This window comes from Rhagoletis pomonella, unplaced genomic scaffold, assembly GCF_013731165.1.
Source record: "Rhagoletis pomonella isolate Grant_MI unplaced genomic scaffold, Rhpom_1.0 Rhpom_scaffold_00004, whole genome shotgun sequence".
NCBI lineage: Eukaryota > Metazoa > Arthropoda > Insecta > Diptera > Tephritidae > Rhagoletis > Rhagoletis pomonella.
In genome coordinates this window covers 8,295,909-8,313,525 of record NW_023458558.1, presented here as the reverse complement: position 1 = coordinate 8,313,525, position 17,617 = coordinate 8,295,909, and the positions used below count along the sequence as shown (strand labels likewise).

The following is a 17,617-nucleotide window of genomic DNA, read 5'->3' as shown; positions in this document are numbered from 1 at the left end:
AGATATTTGAAAAAGTATAATTTTCGGCGGCCGCTGTGGCATTGTTGTTAGCAGTGCGCGCTACCGTTTTGCAGAGCCTGGGTTCGAGTCCAGTTTCCGATCAACATAAAAAAATTAAATTTTATTTTGTTTATCTCCTCGCATGAGGACGATGATATAACTATCTCTAAATGCATATAATGAAAGCTCTTCACAGAAGCACTGAATGCAGTGCCGTTCTACAAAGGATTTGCAGTTCCGACTAGAAGCTTATCTGTTCTAGAGTAGTCATCTGCCGGCATTTTCCACACTAATGCGAGGGCATCAAGGTATCCGATTTTTTTTGTCGTTGCGGCTTACTTAGGGCTGCCTAGATCGGTCTGTCCCTCAATCGTTGTCGTCAGGCCCAGGAAGTGTGCCAAACAGACTGGGTTGGACCAAAGGTCGAGGGGCGTTAGTTGAGTTGAGTGGGGTTTAAGGGACATGCGAAGATATGTCGCGAGTCGTTGATCCTACTCAGATAGCCTGCTGGAGTATCCAGACCGAAGTTGGGCTATGGTGGTGCGAGTCTCCCGAAGAAGGCGAAGTTCTGTCTCGACCACGCCTGGTGGCTGTATTCCCAAATCGGCCTGCCTCGCTGGATCAGGTGATTCGTATAGCGCGGGAGTAACAAGGCCTCAAGTGTTTTGGCTACCGGGAAAATGAGTTATCGTACGATAAGTCCCTCCTTTGTTTCCCCGGCTTAAGCAGTGGGACCACTGTCCCCGTTTTCCACATATCCGCAACGATAAGAGTGTCCCGGGACAAATTGAATATCTTGGTGAGATAACCTACTCTCGCAGAACCCAAGTTTTTCAGCATCACCATGCATATTTCGTCAGGTCCATTGGCTTTGGAGGCTTTCTCCTTCCCGATGATGGCTACCTGAACCTCGCCGCTGGTGACAGCAAGAGGCGCACTGGTTGTTAGTAGTTTGTGCAGCCTTCTGGTCACTCGAAATGTGGCTTTGTCCATCGAAGCATGCAACATGAACTGTCGCCGAAAATAGCTCGAGCATCGCTCCGGGTGCGCGGTCACCGAAAGAGATTTCGACTCTATCGTCGCGATTCGTCGGGTTCGACAATGACCTCACGGGTGACCAACGATTACTCACACCAGAGGTGAAATTGCAAGTCTTCAGATGCTCCTCGAACTTTCTTCGCTTTTGAAAGTTCCCTACGGGGGGATTCCCGGGATCGGCCTGGAGAAGAGTATCACGCTCAGCTAGAAAGTTCATACGCGTTTCTAAGATACATCCAGCGTGAATGACGCGCGCTGCTACAGCTCACCTACAGGTTTAACGATCGAGTTTATTATGGGGAGATGATCCGATGATACCGCGGTGGTTATTATCAGACCAGCGCTTACTATTGTTATAGGGGGCGAGCTGATGCACCTGCCCATAATCCTGGCATCGTCGTTTATTGTGCAGAATTTCGAATCATCTATCTGATCAGCCAATAGGTTTCCTCTACGATCATTCGACAAGCGGGTTGAAGTCACCAACTACCATACGGGTTTCACCTCTAAGGAGCGCACCTATTTCAGGGTGCTATCCTGCCGGGAAGCTGGTGACAGGAGGCATGTAAACGTTAAATATTTCGACCTCGACATCGCCTGACCGGATAGCAATACCCTGACATTCTAGGATGGATTCCCTGCGGTCGATGTCTGCTTCGTTAAGGCGTTACCGCAAGGTGTGCTGCGTAATGAACGCTAAGCCACCACCATTATCTCGCTCGCGATCTCAAAGGTGTATATTGTATCCTATGCAATTCAACCACGTTGAGTTGCTTTGCAGCTTCGTCTCTTGGACCGCACCTATCAATATTCCATGCCGTCCCATGAAGCCGGTTAACTTTTCAATAATGCTCTGAAATTCCTAGCAGTTAAATTGTCGTATCTGCTTGTGCCTTGGGAGACCGATCGCAATGTGAGGTGTTAGTGAGGTGTAGTGTGGCCTGCAGGGCATTTGTTAGTGTGTGCTGATACTGGGGCTGCTGCCATGTGGTGGTACTAGCCAAGGCAGGCTGATGGTATAGCTTGGACTGATACGCCGAGCAGAACGTTTGACGCATAGTAGTTCAAAATTGGCATTTTGTTTTCACAATTCACTGCAGCCTTAATTTTTGACTCAATTTGATTATTTTTTCTAATGAAAGCTAAAAAAAATTTCAACTGACCAGTTCGATTGCTGAGTGAAAGATCGACCTATCTCAGCTGCCGATTCAAAAACACCCTATATCAGCACATTTTGAATTCATTTTGAAGTGAGATAGGGCGTTTTTGAACCGAATTCTGAGATAGAATGTTTTCCAATAAAATTCTGAAATAGGACGTTCTTGAAAAGTTTTTTGAGATAGGGCGTTTTAGAACTGGCTGCCGAGATAGGTCGATTTTCCACTCAGCAGTCGAGTTGAGCGCGATTGTTGAATTTCTGTTTGTTTGTATTAAATTTTTTAGAGCAAAGTAGCAATTTTGAAGAAAATCGATTCTTCTGCTGCAGCAATTTGGGTGTAATCGTCTCTGACATACGCAGCAAGTGTAGGTTTCTGGTCCAGAGTTTGACTCGATGCCAGCCCAGAGTAGTAGAAGAATGCGGAGCTGATGTTTCCCCATATACGAACAACGTTTAAGAGATTCCGCCGACCAACACTGAGAAAAGAGTTTAGTTATGTCCAATAAATATGTTTTCCAAAACACACGATTTGATTATAGTTATTACGTAAATTATTTGGTTTTAATTACGAAATCATGTGTTGAGACAAATATATTTAGCTGACTTTTTTCTGAGTGAAAACATGGTTAGATTGCCGAAATCACAGCCCCTGGTCGGGTAAAACCCCGAGTCTTTCCGGTACGAAGAACTGGCTGTCATAGGCACGGTCACAGAGAGATCATAGGGGACGCTGTAACAATTAGCTAACTAACCCTATCCACAATTATGCTAGTATACCTGCTATCAGACTATTAATACTGTTAGGGAATGCAGAGAAAATTTTTTGTTACAAAATATGTCCTCTGTCCTTAAAATACGAAACGCCTTAAATTTCAATTCTTTACTCACCATCTTCAATTTCAACTTTCAAAGCTTTATTCTCTTCCTTCAGCGCAATATTATCCTCCAGCAGTGTAAAGAGATCAGTTTCAGGATCTTGTTCGTTGTAATCAGGATCGCGCACACGACTGCGACTGCGCGTTTTGCCTTCTTGCGTGCGAAAGCGTGCCACGGGAATACGTCCGCGTCGCTCCATCGTGCAGTCAGTTAGTGATGACGTTGGTGTAAAATATTGTGATGTCAATTATGTGCAGACTTTTATGAAAAAAAAAAAATGAAGAGGAAAATGTATTACTAATTAATATGTATGTATATCAGCGAAGTGATTTTAGACTATACATAATTCCAGCACCAAAAAGTTGTATTTAAGTGAAAAAATAGCACACCTTTTATGCTTTTTGAATACCAACCTATTTTTCCTATTTTTTTTTTTTTTTTTTTTATAATTTTCAACATTGAATAGTAAGTAAAACCAACCTTTTTCAGTTCAAGTGCTAGCCAAGCACATTTGCTTTGTAAATAAAAAGGCAGCCAATTTTTTCGTTTTGTTTAATCCATTATACTATGACCGCACGTATACATATGCACATTTATCGAAGAAATATGCAGTTGTATGCACGCGCCATTTTTTATATTTTTTTTACTTTGTGTTTTATTTTTTATTTAAAGTCGTCATTATGCTTGCTTGCTCTAGACTTGGGCGTCTAATAAACTTCGATAGCACGAAATATGTCAAGCTTGCTTGCTGTTTTGCTTATTAACTTTTTCAAATTTTCGATTTTCTTATTAACTTCATTTTACTTGAGTGTTGTATGTATGTTTAATATGAGCCTATCATCGGATTCATGTATGGATTATATATAATGTCTGATGCTTTTCTGCTCTATGTATATATAATTACTATTACTGTTACATAGGTGTGTAAATGGTTTTGTTAAGATTCGCAAGGTACCCACATCTGCATGTATTTGGTACTTGTTTATATATTTTTTTTTTTCTATTTCATTTTCATTGTTTATAATGCGGCTGACTTGCTAATATTTAATTCACTTCACATTCTGTTTACTTTTCATGAATACTTGCGTGTTTGATTACGTTTACATTTTCTTATTTATCCTATAGCTTTTCAATTTTTGCATATTTTCTTTTTTATATGTATGTAGGTTAGACCACGTCAAAAAAAATAAAAATAAGAAATGCTGCAATGCGGCCGGAATAAGACTCACATTTTAGCATTTGGTTTAGTAATGATCCTCCATAAATCTCCCCTCTCTACGACCGTTCTATGAGGTCTCGCGTCGAGCCTTTAGTTTTCCCATAGGAATTACACGTAAGAAAATGAGTACTTTCCTTTTGAGGTCAATGTTATTTTCTAGGATCAATGAAAATGCTCGAAACTGAAAGAATAATCAATGTATTACATTATCGTTTAAGTATATTGCATGCTAAGATTCCTTAAATTCCAAAAAAAAAAAAAAAAAATGGTATATACTACATTTGACCCAAATAGGACAAGGGATTAAAAAGGGATAATTTAGTAATTTAAATAATCTGAGCCTGCGTAATACTTAAATGGCATATAATCAATGTACTCTTACAGTTTCGAGTGATTTCATTGATCCCAGATAATTATATTGACCTCAAAAGGAAGCGACTCATTTTCTTACGTCAAATTCCGATTGGAAAACTAAAGGCTCGACGCGCGACCTCTTAGAATCGTCCTGGAGAGGGGATCATCCATGTACCAAATGCTAAAATTTTAGTCTTATTCTGGTCGCATTGCAGGACTTTTGTTTTTTTTTTTGACATGGTCTAATGTAGGTATATGTATATGTATATCTTTAATTGGTTTTACAGAAAATTATTTCCTTTATTAAGATAATAAACGAAGCTACAAGCTGCATTTTAAGACCAACGAAATTAATTTTAAGAGTTAAAACTTTGTAAATACACACCGTTCTAACAAAAAGATATCTTTTAAAACAAGCGGTTTAAATAAAATATCTAAAACTTTTCTTTTCCAAACATCAAGAACAAAAAATTACCTAAAATGTTTCTTACAGGTCATTCACAACTACAAATAAACCAGTGAATTTAACCAGTCAGTTGGCCAAATAATGCGGGCGCTTTTAAATAAATACTTGCAGGTAGATCTATTTCTATTATACCCTGCCTTTGAGAACCGTTATAATGTAGACGAGAAGGTGTGTTGCAAGCAAACTATGTAAGTCAAATAAAGAAAATAATGGCTATAAGCGCATTAGTGTGTGTCTGGAGTAAAGTTAATTCTTTTCGAATTTTGCCGACTGATGTGAAACCAGCATGAGCACATTCATTCTTAATGGCCTTGGGCCGAGGTTTTGTGAATAAAAGGGGACACAAAAGATCTAAGATAGCAGTGCACACCGCATATCAATATCTGTCTATTTACCGAGCACGGAAAGCGTATCTCTTCAAAAGTTCAAATAAGTATTTATGCTTTCTAATTTTGCCGACTATGTATCCAGAAGATTTTTTCTATTAGAAGATGGATTAGAAGACCCGAAACTTTTGTTATTCCGTAAAAAAAAAACAGTAAAGAATCGAAAACGAAACATAGGCCTGATGTGGCATCAGAACGTTCATTCATTCATTCATTGTCCCCTAAAAGGCCTTTTTAACTTCTTTAGGGCCTTGGGCCTAACAGAGGTGTTATGAATAGAAAAGGACGCAATAGACCCTAGCTTGCAGTTCACACCTCATATAACTATCTCTCTAGCTATCGAGCACGGAAAGTCTATCCCTTCAAAAGATCTGATATACACACGAATTTGCCAACTGGATACAGAAAAGGTTTTCTTTCGGTAGTAATTGTAGTTGCAAATCACCGCTTCAAAATATTTTACAATTTTGACCAGCAACGGCTAGAAAGAAGGATCTCAAATTTTTGGTCGTGTACAAAAAAATATATTTCATGCTTAAAAAACAACAAAACAAACAAATTTCGTTAGCCCAAAAACGCAACTGCATTTTTTTTTATGATTTTCTTGAAGGTTAAGTCATAGTTTTTTTGTCCTTTACACATTTTCTGGGCGTGTAATTTTCTTAAGCATTATTATTTCATTCATATAATTCCATTTTCACTTTTTTTTTTACGTTTTTTTTTTCTGCAATTGAATGGTATCTAAAATTGAGAGCTACTTAAAAATTATATGAAAAAATTGCGTAATTTTTCATTTTCACTTATTTAACTTGAAGGACGTTGGTCCTACAATTAGCTGAATGCCTTACTCTTGAATTTGGAGGTTTCACTATTAATTGCTACGAAAACCTTTATACATAAAAAATATATGGAATATAATAGAATTTTATTTTTAGTCGCTATGTTTAATATATGCTTATGTTTAACATAGAAAATTAATAATAAAGGCGGCTTAAAGCGCACAGGGTACTTGTTTTTTGTGGTTTAAATAACACAGCTGCACACAAACCCGAAAAGAGTGTCTTGATCTGGGGACGCGACATATGCATGTATGTACTCGCTATATATTTTGAAGCGCTGAACACGGCACCGCTTCAGGATTGGCGCGACATTTGTTCATACCAACTTAAACACAATTTTTTCGCATGTTTCTTGGATTTTCAGACGTTTTTTGATTTTAAATTTGAACCAAGACCCGTTGCGCCAATTCTGATAGCGGATGGATTCGGATTGAGTGAGCCCAAAAACAAAATAATGCTTGTGTTGTGTGCCCTGATTAGGCCACTCCTTTAGTTTTGTGTGTCTGTGTAACTTTTGTTCAGTTTTCTTCTAATTATCCGTTTTCGGTCTAAAATACTTTGCTCTTCATATTGAAATTTCCTATATAGTTACTATCAATTATAGTTAAATTTTGTTTAGTTTTTTATTTGATTTTATTTAAATCAATTTAATCGTCGAACGTTTTACAATATATTCGGTTAGACAAAAGTTACAACAATTCTTTGGAATTTCTGTATCATTTTTGATTATTTATTTAGGGTTTATGGAATTTTGGGATTTTAGATGCCTGGTAGTTTTGTATTCGGTTAACCTTTTGTAATTTCTTCGGTTCTGTTGTTCTGTTCTTCATTCAACAATTACTCGAAAAAATGCCAATTTTGTTATTGTGGATAGAAAGCTGTGTGCGTATGAATGACTTGGTTAATTTACTTCTCAATTAAATAAAATAATAATAATAATAATGCCGATCACAGAATTAAAAAACAAAAAAAAAAAAATTAGTTTAATGCGATGAGCATAGTTCTTCAGTTCGAAAGTTTCCGTAAAAAAAAAAAGGTTTGAACAGAAAACTACTTAAAATTACTATGAAATTTGTTGCACCACCCTCGAATGCAATATGCAATTTTCTATGTACATACATGTGAAATGGATATATATATAGTGAATTTTTTGTAATAGTAGTATTTCCTAACGGTAAAAGTACCAAAAAAAGAAGACGAAAATGCATTAAACGAAGCATACAACCAGCTAGCTTTATATGTATGTAGCCAAGGCTGAAAGTGGCAATGGAATGGCTGAATATATGTACGTGGGCGTCGTCAAGCCCCGTGGAAAGTGTAAAGTGGAAAGGTTAATGGCAAGGCAAGACAATGTGGATCGCGTGTGTATGATAAATAAATGATATGCGTGTGAATGTGTAAATATGTTAATTTCTACGATGCCTGCTTAAGCATTTACATATGTATATACAAAAAAAATTAATGGTAGGAATTATTAATTAGGGGATCGACAGCATATGGATATGGCGCAAGAAATTCCTTAACTGAAATAGTTTCAGTTTAGTGCTCGCTCGCGCCTGCGCAGTTATGAAAAGTCGAAAAGGTTTTTGCTCGGGGCATCTATGTACCTATACATGTGCGAATGTCTCGCTTTTTTGCATAATTACAGGTATTGCAGTTGCAAGATATTTCCATTTCTTTTCGCTTTCCATTTTTCTTTAGAGATTCCTGTGTAGGTTTTCATTTGTAAAACTAAATTAATTCATTTACAATATATAATATATTTGTACTACATACAAAAATCTATGTATACGTGTTAGTTAGCGTCATGTATCGTAAGGGACGAACGATTGGTTTTTCAACTTTTATGATTTTCCGAAATTAGGATAAAAGAAATAAATGATATGAGAAGCCAAAAGCAACTAATGGCGTATTAAATGTGTTTTTAGGTAAAAAAAAATCAATAAAAAATAGCAAACTAGTAAAATATTTACGTGTCGATTTTTAAAATCAGCTTTTTGAGACCAAATCATTGTGGGTTATTTTTTGTGTTTATCGAAAACTTTTTTTAAGAAGTTTTACGCTAAATGCCTTACTCACTAATATGTACACACGCATACACACATACGCACACTAATGTGGTAGTTAATTTTAAATTTGTCTTCTTTTTTATCTTTTGTTTTTAGTTAGTAGTTTTGCTATTATTTTTGTTTTTTCCTTTGTTAGTAGTTCCCTTTCACGCAGCTAAAAATTATGCAATTTTCATATATACAGTGCTAAATCGGTTTGTGTTTTTCATTATTTTTGTATGGGGGTGAGAGGCCACGCTAGCGGCGGCAATTCATGGGCACAGCACTCAGTACGAAATTTCAATATAGTTCCTGCTCTCTATCAATTCCCTCCTTCTCACTGGAATAGTGGCTGGGCGTAATTTAGTTGCTTCTTAGCCATGCCGCCAACGCCAATTCCACCAGCGCCACTACAGTACTGCTGCTAACTGTGCCTACGGCGCTAAAGCAGCTTTTCCATGTACGCATGTAAGTATTCATTAAGGCGCGCAGCACCGCTGCTACCTCTGCTAGAAGAGGATGAAACCGCCAGCGTCGCTGACGCCTTTTTTGTTGTTGACGCTTTCGTCATACCCGCATCTTTACTATCAGTCACACAGTCACTGGCCTGTACCGCTCGATACCACTTGTCGAAGGACTCTTTCGGAATGACTTCACTGTCGTAGATTAGATCGAATATGCTACAAATGAGCTGATTGGCAGTTGGCGTTTCATAAACCTTCTGCATGGCGTCGACAATGGCGTCGAGGCAGGCCACCTCATGCGTTTCGAGGCCGTCTAGGCAACGTCTCAGTAGCGGTATGCATTTGTGTCGAAAGAGTTCGGAGTCTAGTTCTCTACTACTTTTAACAGTTTGCGTCTGCGCCGTCGTCGTCGCCGGCATCACAGTTGCGTAATCACAGCAGAGAAATTTTGTAAGGCTGCGTATAAAATGCGTATTTATGTGCACATTCGTATTTATGTAGTCTATGGCTAGGTCGCAGCCATTGATCGTATTCAGCAAATACTCAATGCGCGTCACTTGTTCCGCTATGGCAGCGGGATACGTCGACGCTGACTTTTCTCTCTGTGGTGGCTTGTAGTTGCGATCGTGTATGTACTGGAAGTGGTTTAAGTTGACAAATGCTTGCCATTGTGCGGCATCGCTAATGAATTGCTGTCCATGATCCAGTTTGAATTCCTTGTTCCATAGCTCACGCGTGTACGTTGTGCCAAATTCGCTGGTGAAGTAAGTGATGAGCGCATGGAGAAATCGTTTTGTGAATTTGCTATCGGCCGCCCATTGTGGCAGCCAAATGTCGTTGAAATGCAAAAGTTGCTCATGCAGCAGCGGTCCTATAAATTCAAATACATACGTCCACAGATTCGGTACGTCAATTAGCAGTTCGCGCAGCTCGTCGGCCAATTCCGTGTACACTTCCGTAAATATTTGTGGCCCACACATTTTGGTACGCATCAGGTGCACGAATATAGCCGCGCAGGCTTTGCGATGCGCGCGCTTCACTGTCTGCAAGTATAGGTAGTCGCTAAGTAGGTAGTTGAGCAATGACTTTTGTTGGCGCGTATTGAGACTATTCCACTCGTTGACTGTCTCCTGTTGCCAGCCGTTGCTGCTGTGACTGCTGACAGCGGCGAGCAGCTCTTCGATCAGCTGATTAAGCAGTTTTTGACATTCTTTCTTGCTAAAATCTGGCAAGTCAGCGTGTTCCATTGAAAATTGTGTACCTTTTTGCTGCTCTTGTGGCGAGGACGCATCCATCGGCAAGTCATTTGATTTTTCTTGCCTATCGAGCGCTTGAAAAGGATTGTTGGCCATGGCCGACACTGTAGACATGCCTGTTGTGACGCCAATCATAGAGGACTGTCGCTTAAATCCGCCGCTGTTTGCCGCAGTGTTCGCGCCGCTGGTGTTCATTTTTAAAGAACTAGCTGGCTGATTGGTGCGCCAGAGGTAGAATTGGGGGCTGCCGAGTTTTGTTGTGCTTTGCGTTACCTCGTCGTTAGCAAATTTCAGTTTGTTGACGTCAATATTAACTTTTTGTTGTTCATGTGGATGCATGAACTGCTGTGACTTATGCGATTTCGTATAATAGTGCCGTTGATTACCCTGATTGCCGCCGCCACCGACGCTGCCCCCACCGCCGCCATAGTTGCCCAGCCGATTGGTCTTCTCGTACATGCTGCTGCCGACTCCTGCCTGTATTTTGTCGTCCTGCTTTGCACTAATCGCTGAGCGTCGCTGGGATGATTGCTGTAGCTGCTGCTGAGGCAGCATTTGTTGCTGGTGCTGCTGTTGTGGCTGAGCCTGCGGATGATCCCAGGTGCGCGCACGCAAGTCCATAACATCCTGCATCATGAAACGCACACGGCTGCTGATCTTGAAGTGGCCGCCTGATTTATTGCTGCGCGATTTGTGTATGATTTCATGTATTCTACGAAAGATTTTATCCATTCGAGCATTGCTTGTGTGCTCCGGAGATTCCAATAGATGCCCGACTGTGGTCAGTAGTTTGCACATGTACTCCAGCTTCTCCTCGGAGCCATGCTCCAGTAGGGATTCGATGCACAAGAATACACGGTCGTTGGTTAACGATTGTAGTTTAAACATTTCACCAATGAAGCGAACCGTGCCCCAAGCACGACGTCGAAACTGATATTCTTGGTCTTCCAGTTCGGCCTGCAGTTCCAGCCGCTCTTTGGAGTCGACGCAACTCTCCAACTTATCGACCAGCGGTTGCAGCTTCAATTTCTTCGCATTTGCATCGTTTACATTTGTCTCGAACTCAGTCTGAATGCGGTTGATTAGCGAGCTAGAGAAAAGTGATTTGCTCTCCGCTTTGATTTCTTGGAAAAGCACTTTGCAAAACTTGGCGTATGTAGGGGCGAAATTCGGTTCGCTCACGGTTTTTTCGAAAATCAATAGCATCACCTGTGAAGCACGAAAGTATGATGAATATTATTTGCATGTCTATAGATATCGATGATCCTGTGCAATAACACAATTCATAATTTAAAAAAAAAAAGCGTTACTACTGTTAAGTGGCTCATGTCTCTCTAATCCTTGTAGAATCTTTAGTATTTACTTTAGCAATCTTTACTGCTTACTTTAGTAAAGGACGTAAATCGATTAGACAAGGATTAGAGACAAGAGCCACTGAACAGTAACAACAGTTTTGGTTTTTTGTTTTTTGAATTGTGTCGTTACTGCACACGACCATCTATATGTATTTAAGGAAAAAGATGGGCTCACTTATTATTCGATTGAAATCTAAGCTGAGTTGTAATTATGCGAAAAATTAAGCTCAACATTTAGATTATAATGACGACGGGACGAGAAAAATAGAAATTAAAAAGATGTATATGTTTCAATTTCAAAATTTCAGCTGTTAAAACAGAATTTAATATATACAAAAATTTCGATATTAACTCGCAATCTTCAACTCTAATATTAAGTGAGCTGTTTTCATAAACCTACTTCGCACACTTTGACAAACCAGAAATGTTTCAGCTCAAGGGCCAGTACTCAAATCTGAATTTTCAAAGTGTTTGCAAAGCAATGCCACATCGGTCAAATCAATATGCCTACTTGTTGCATTTTCTCCTGTGTATTCATCGAGATGCTGGTCATCGACTTGAGTAATACATCGAAGTTGTCAGGTGTCAACTTGTTCAGTACGCCGCGCACTCTCTTCAACACAGCGTCGATGTCATCGTTGGCGCCCGAAGGCGAAACATTATTCGATTTGCTGCGTAATGTTTCCGGCTGCCAAGCATTCTCACACTCCGACAGCTTTATCTCCTCCTTCAGCGACAACTGCACACGTATAAAGTCGACTTTCCGTTGTTGCTGCGCGCTCATCACGCCAGCGGCACCGCCGATTCCGCCCTGGCCCACTGCGCCGGCTGCAGCCGCAACACTTAGTACGCCACTCACAGCACCACCTCCGCCAGCCTGATGCTCGTGATGTTTCTTCGTCTGTGCGCTGCGTCCACGCTTGCCGCTCACCAATTCCATTGACTCATTGAAGTTCATGTGTTGGTATTGTTGCTGCTGCAGATGCTGATGTAGTGCCAGTGAGGACATGTTGTGCGCGTGATGCGTCAGGTGATGATGCTGCTGACGCGAAACGAATAGCTGTGAAATGCAGTCACCGCGCTGACACGATACCATTGGCGGCTTGCGCGCCTCGCTGGATTTCGAAAGCGCCTTTAGCTCATCCAGCGAGTATTTGCGCGGTTTTGGCGGCCCCACAGCACTGTCGGGAGAGGCTGCAGTAGTAGCTGCACTATTGGCAGTGCTTACAGCAGTAGTTTTTTGACCATCACGGATGCTGGACGCGCTGCTGGTTTTGGTAAGCGTTGCCGTGCTGACATTATGGGTGCTATCTACAGTGTCTTTCGTCGTGGCGCTTTTATTTTTATTAATTTCCTTGTGGGGTGAATTGGACTTTGTAGATTGTCGACTTTGTAGTGGTTGTTGCTGCTGTTGTTGTGGTAGCACCGGGGTCGGGGTCGACGACGATGACGACGCCGTGCCTTGACAATCTTTGTCCTCAGCGAAATCGCCAAATTTAACATCTTGCATACTGCTTGCGGCCTCAGCAGCATCTTGTTGCATCCGCATTTGTAATCGAGCGCACATTTCTTCCTCATCTTCACAAGCGGACGAAGAACTGTTTAGAAATTGCAATTGCTGTTCTGACGATGATTGCAAGAATTGTGCAACGATTTCCTGAGTCTTCAGGTGCTTTGTTGGCTGCGACAGTAGTTGCTGCAGTTGCGGCGAAGTGTGCAAGTGTGAAGTGCGATCGGTCGCTTGATGAATGTCCGTGAGGAAATCACCTTAGAAATGGCATTAAAAATGTACAATTTATACATATGTATATGCAAAAGAAGAAAACAAGGGCAAAGGAATAAGAAAGTAAACTAATCTAAAATCGACATTAAATAAACAGACGGACAGTACAAAAGACCGCTTCGTGCCAAATTATAGTCGGCTATCTCTCAAATTGAGGAATTAGTTTGCGTTCCAACAGACAGACAGATGGACCTGTCCAAATCGATTCAGCTCAAAGACGTAACAACTTTGGCATAACATTTTATGGGTTTATCCCTTCTTTTTATTGTACTTCCAAACATCGAATCAAAGTTATAATACCACTTTATTTTCATGAAAGGTTTAAAAATCTATCTCAACTCCCTAGTCGTTTTTCGAGAGCATTGCTAAAGATTTATATCTGGCCAGGGACTGTCACTCCTCAAGAACTCTTTGATGAATTTGTATGCTGTTACAACAATAACATGATAAGCCAGATGTGTAGTAATTTTTGTAGAGATAAATAGAGAGATATAAATGTATATGCGGGTGCCCATAAATTACTGAGGTTTATGCACAATTTCAACCTTTCCATCGTGGTGCGATCTCGATTTATATCAGACTTTCACTCGACACGAAAATGGACAATGCTAATGTTGTCGAGTCGTGAAATTATGTCTAATTTACGACTTACGCAATAAGGCCGACTGTAAATCCTCCGTAAAGCCAAACAGCAATGAAGACAATATGAAAACATAAGTTTACTCATTGTCACTTCAAGCCTACGACTCTACGAAAAGTTATCTTTATTTATTTTGTTCACCTACTTTTTGTGTTGGTTTTCGCCGTCAAGCCGCCTGTCAAGCTCCCACTTTTTGTCACACTGCCGCTACGTTGTTGCAATGCTGATTGATGTGGATGTTGCTGTTGTTGCTGCTGCTGCTGTTGCTGTTGTTGTTGTCTTAAATTCGCTGTTGAAGTTGTTGTCGTTTCTCTTAAAATACCACTATCGTTAGAACTATTTGCATTATTTATATCAGTCAGGATGTTGCTTGATGTTGCCGTTGTAGTTGTAGTTGTAGTTGTCAAATTTTTAGTTTCTAAATTATTGTTAAGATTATTATTTGTATTGGCATTGGTTAATATACTTTTGTTGTTGTTGCTGTTGCTGCCACTATTATTACTAATACTATTGTTATTGTTACTGCTGCTTAGCGATGCAGCATTGAAGCGTTGGCTACTAACTTCACTTTGCTTATGGAGCTTCTTTTGGCTTTCCTTGGCGCGCTTCGAGGCTTTGCGACCCTTTTTCGTATTTGCAGCAGCGCCGCTCTGCTTCATTGGTAGGGAACTACCTGCGCTCGCACCACCAGCACCACCACTACTACTAGTACTAATGGATGCAGTCATTGCGCCGCCAGCTGTATGCACATTGATGCTGGTTTTTCTTTGTTGCTGCTGCTGCTGCGGCTGCTGTTGTTGTTGGTGTTGATACTGCTGCCGCAGCATTTGTTGTGGTTGTGCATATGAGTGATGTGTGGGGGTCGAGGTGGCTGATGATGAGGCACCCGAAGTGATGGGTGAAGTTTTTTGTGTAGTTGTCTTGCTGCTGGTAGTAATGGTTGTTGGTGCACCTCCACTGGGTATGGAAACCGCCACTGAGCTGGCTGATGTATTCGATTTGCTGCTCTTTAACTGCGTATTCGTAGCGGATGTGGCCGTTGCAGCTGCAGGTGTATCTGCGTAATTGCCGACTGGTGTTGCAGTGACAGATTCCGCGCCAGCATACACGCGCAAAACATCATTGCCTGCGGTTGTGGTTGTCGTTGCAACATCTGCAAGTTAAAAAAACGGAATTTGTTAGCAAAAATGACTAGCTTGTCTAAATAGGTGTTTGTGTGCATGTCTAACAGTTAGGACAATTGATATTTACTTTGGGTCTGTGCGAATTCGGAGTGCTGTCCTGTCTGTACTGGAAAAACAGTAACGGTAGCTAAGGATCTCTGCTCTGGAGATTGCATGAAGTCAGATTTGCTGTGATCTTCCTCGCCGCCACTTAGCGTTGTCGCTGAAGTAACAGCCGATATATCAGATTCTTCGTATTGCTCATGCGCGAATTTATTATCCGCGTCGCTGCCGGAAAAGCGTAGTTGTTGAATGTCTTGTGTAGCTTCATAGACGTCGGCTGGTTGCAGATTGTCATGCTCGTTTTCTTCAACATCTAACATCAAGGAAGTAGACTCTGAAAGTTTTTGAAAGCTTTTACAATTGAATGCTTTTTCATTTTGTTTGTATTGAGTAGCTTTTTATCAAAAAAATTAATATGCCTTGGTCACTCTATGGAAGTGAAGCATCTCTCAATCTGACTTAATTATTAATCTTAGTCCCATAATCCACTCTCAATAATAATATAGGCGGCGGCAAGAAAGGGAGCGAGAAAAATCAAGAGATATGCTCTTCCATTGCGTACCAAGTTCCACATTTTTCGTGACGATTTTTCTATGTACCAGCTCCGCTGAAGAAGTCTTAGTTAAAAATATATTTTTTCTATACCAATCACTCTTACCTTCATCGTAATTGCTGTCGTCGCCATCGTCACCGATTGCGCTGTTTATGCTAGCGGTAGCGTGCGCCGCCGAATGGTCATCACATAGACTCATCTGCTGCTCCTCCTCATTCAAATACACGCCCATCTGAGAGCAATGAACATTCACGTCGCAACTGCGACAATCTTTTGGATCGCCATAGCCAAACGTCTGATTGTCCTCATCGCCAGAAACGGCGGTTACCAGCGGCGAGCACTCAGTCGCACGCGCATCGTATGAGCTCACACGCCTGCTTGTGCTACGATCACGCACCGCATCCGTCTGCATTTGCTGATCGATTTTCTCTCTTTGCACCGCAATGATGTCAGCGCCTGCAGTAACGGTCACATTGTCGCCGCCGTGCTGCTCTTTCGGGGTTGTGGCCGCCATCGTTGTGAACGACGCTGTCCTAGAAATGGAGACAGTAATGGATTTGTCTGTTTGATCTTGCGAAAGAGCGGCAACGTCTGTGCCCGAGGGCTTGGCCTCAACTGCTGTGCTCTTTTTTTGTGGCTTTGGATCCAGTATGTTCTCATGCGTGATCGGGTGTATTATGGGTATAGCGTATTTACGCGGCTTCACGGTTTCGGTGCCACCTGTACTGCTGCCACTGGCGCCAGTCGCTCCGCCGGCGCTACCCCCACCACTGGCTGTGGTCAGCGAAGTCGTCGACAACGAATTCGAGGCAGTTGCGCCGCATGGCATGAGCGTCGTCCCGGACGTGTAGTGCTGCATGTTGGTGGAGGGCGCCGCCAGCAATGGCTGGGGTGGTGTCATGCCGGCTGCGCCCATTGGTAATGGGGGCTGGCAGAAGGGCGATGTTATGTAAGCCGTCGGACCACCAGCAGGCGCGCGTGCACCCGACTGCAACAGCGGTGTCACCGGCATGCCACTGGCGGTACTGCCTGTCTGCTGATGAGCGCTGGCGGTTAGCAATGACGTGCGCGGCGATGCTGCCATTGGGCCTGGTGGCAGTGCAAATATCGCGTTTGCCGGCACCAAGTATGTGGTTTGTGGCTGTCGTTGATGAGGCTGCGCTGTGAGCACGCCGCGCAGTTGATGCTGCTGTGGATGGTGGTGTGGATGCAAATGCGGTGGCGGCGTTGGTGCGGCGCCAGCGCCTGTATGGTGGTAGTAGTGTGTGTGCAGCGATGCCTGCGTATGATGAAGAGCTTGCTGATGTTGCTGCTGTTGTTGTTGGTACAGTGCCGCAGAAGCTGTCGCTGTACCGCCCGGACCGCCGTGGTTATTCGCAGCCGCAGCTGCAGCTGCTGCAGCGTTGTTATTGTACTGTGCAGCCGCTGCTGCAGCGGCTATTACTGCCGCCGACTGCTGATGGTACTGCTGCAGGTACGCGGTGGTCATGAACGCCGTACTCGTCGCCGGCGGTGGCATGAGCGCCGTCCCGGACGTGTAGTGCTGCATGTTGGCGCCGCTATTGGCTGCAGCAGCCGCTGCCGCCACAGCCGCGGCTGCAGCATGTTGCCTAGCGATGTTTGTTGCGTTGGCGCTACTGCCGCCGCCGGACATACCTCCACCACCGCCCCCCACCATGCTGTGCGATTGAGCTGCGGACACAGACGACGCAGCGCCAGCTGCATTGGCCTGCGTGGGAGGCGAGGGGGCCATTTGGGTTGCTGTGACTGCTGCATTATTGGTTGGTTGTGGATGTTGGGCGGGGGGCGGCGGCTGTGCTTGGCTTAATTGAAATGAATAGTAGGCTAGGGGTGGCGGGTGATGATGCTGAGCCTGCTGTTGCTGCTGCTGCTGCTGCGACTGTTGCTGGTGTTGTTGATGCTGTTGATGGGGATGCTGCTGCTGGTGTTGCTGG

The 17,617-nt window shown here is 42.5% G+C and overlaps 1 protein-coding gene across 1 annotated transcript; it reads right to left on the bottom strand.

Moving 5' to 3' along the window:
• Positions 1-4,058: 4,058 nt before the first annotated feature.
• On the bottom strand, positions 4,059-17,551 carry LOC118736924 (platelet binding protein GspB; the record flags this gene model as incomplete). Its single annotated transcript, XM_036467069.1, is given in 5 exon segments — positions 4,059-11,314; positions 11,972-13,227; positions 14,029-15,036; positions 15,135-15,443; positions 15,768-17,551. Coding segments are annotated over 5 exon segments (6,844 nt in total), but the record flags the coding sequence as incomplete, so codon positions are not given.
• Between the last annotated feature and the right edge of the window lie 66 nt (positions 17,552-17,617).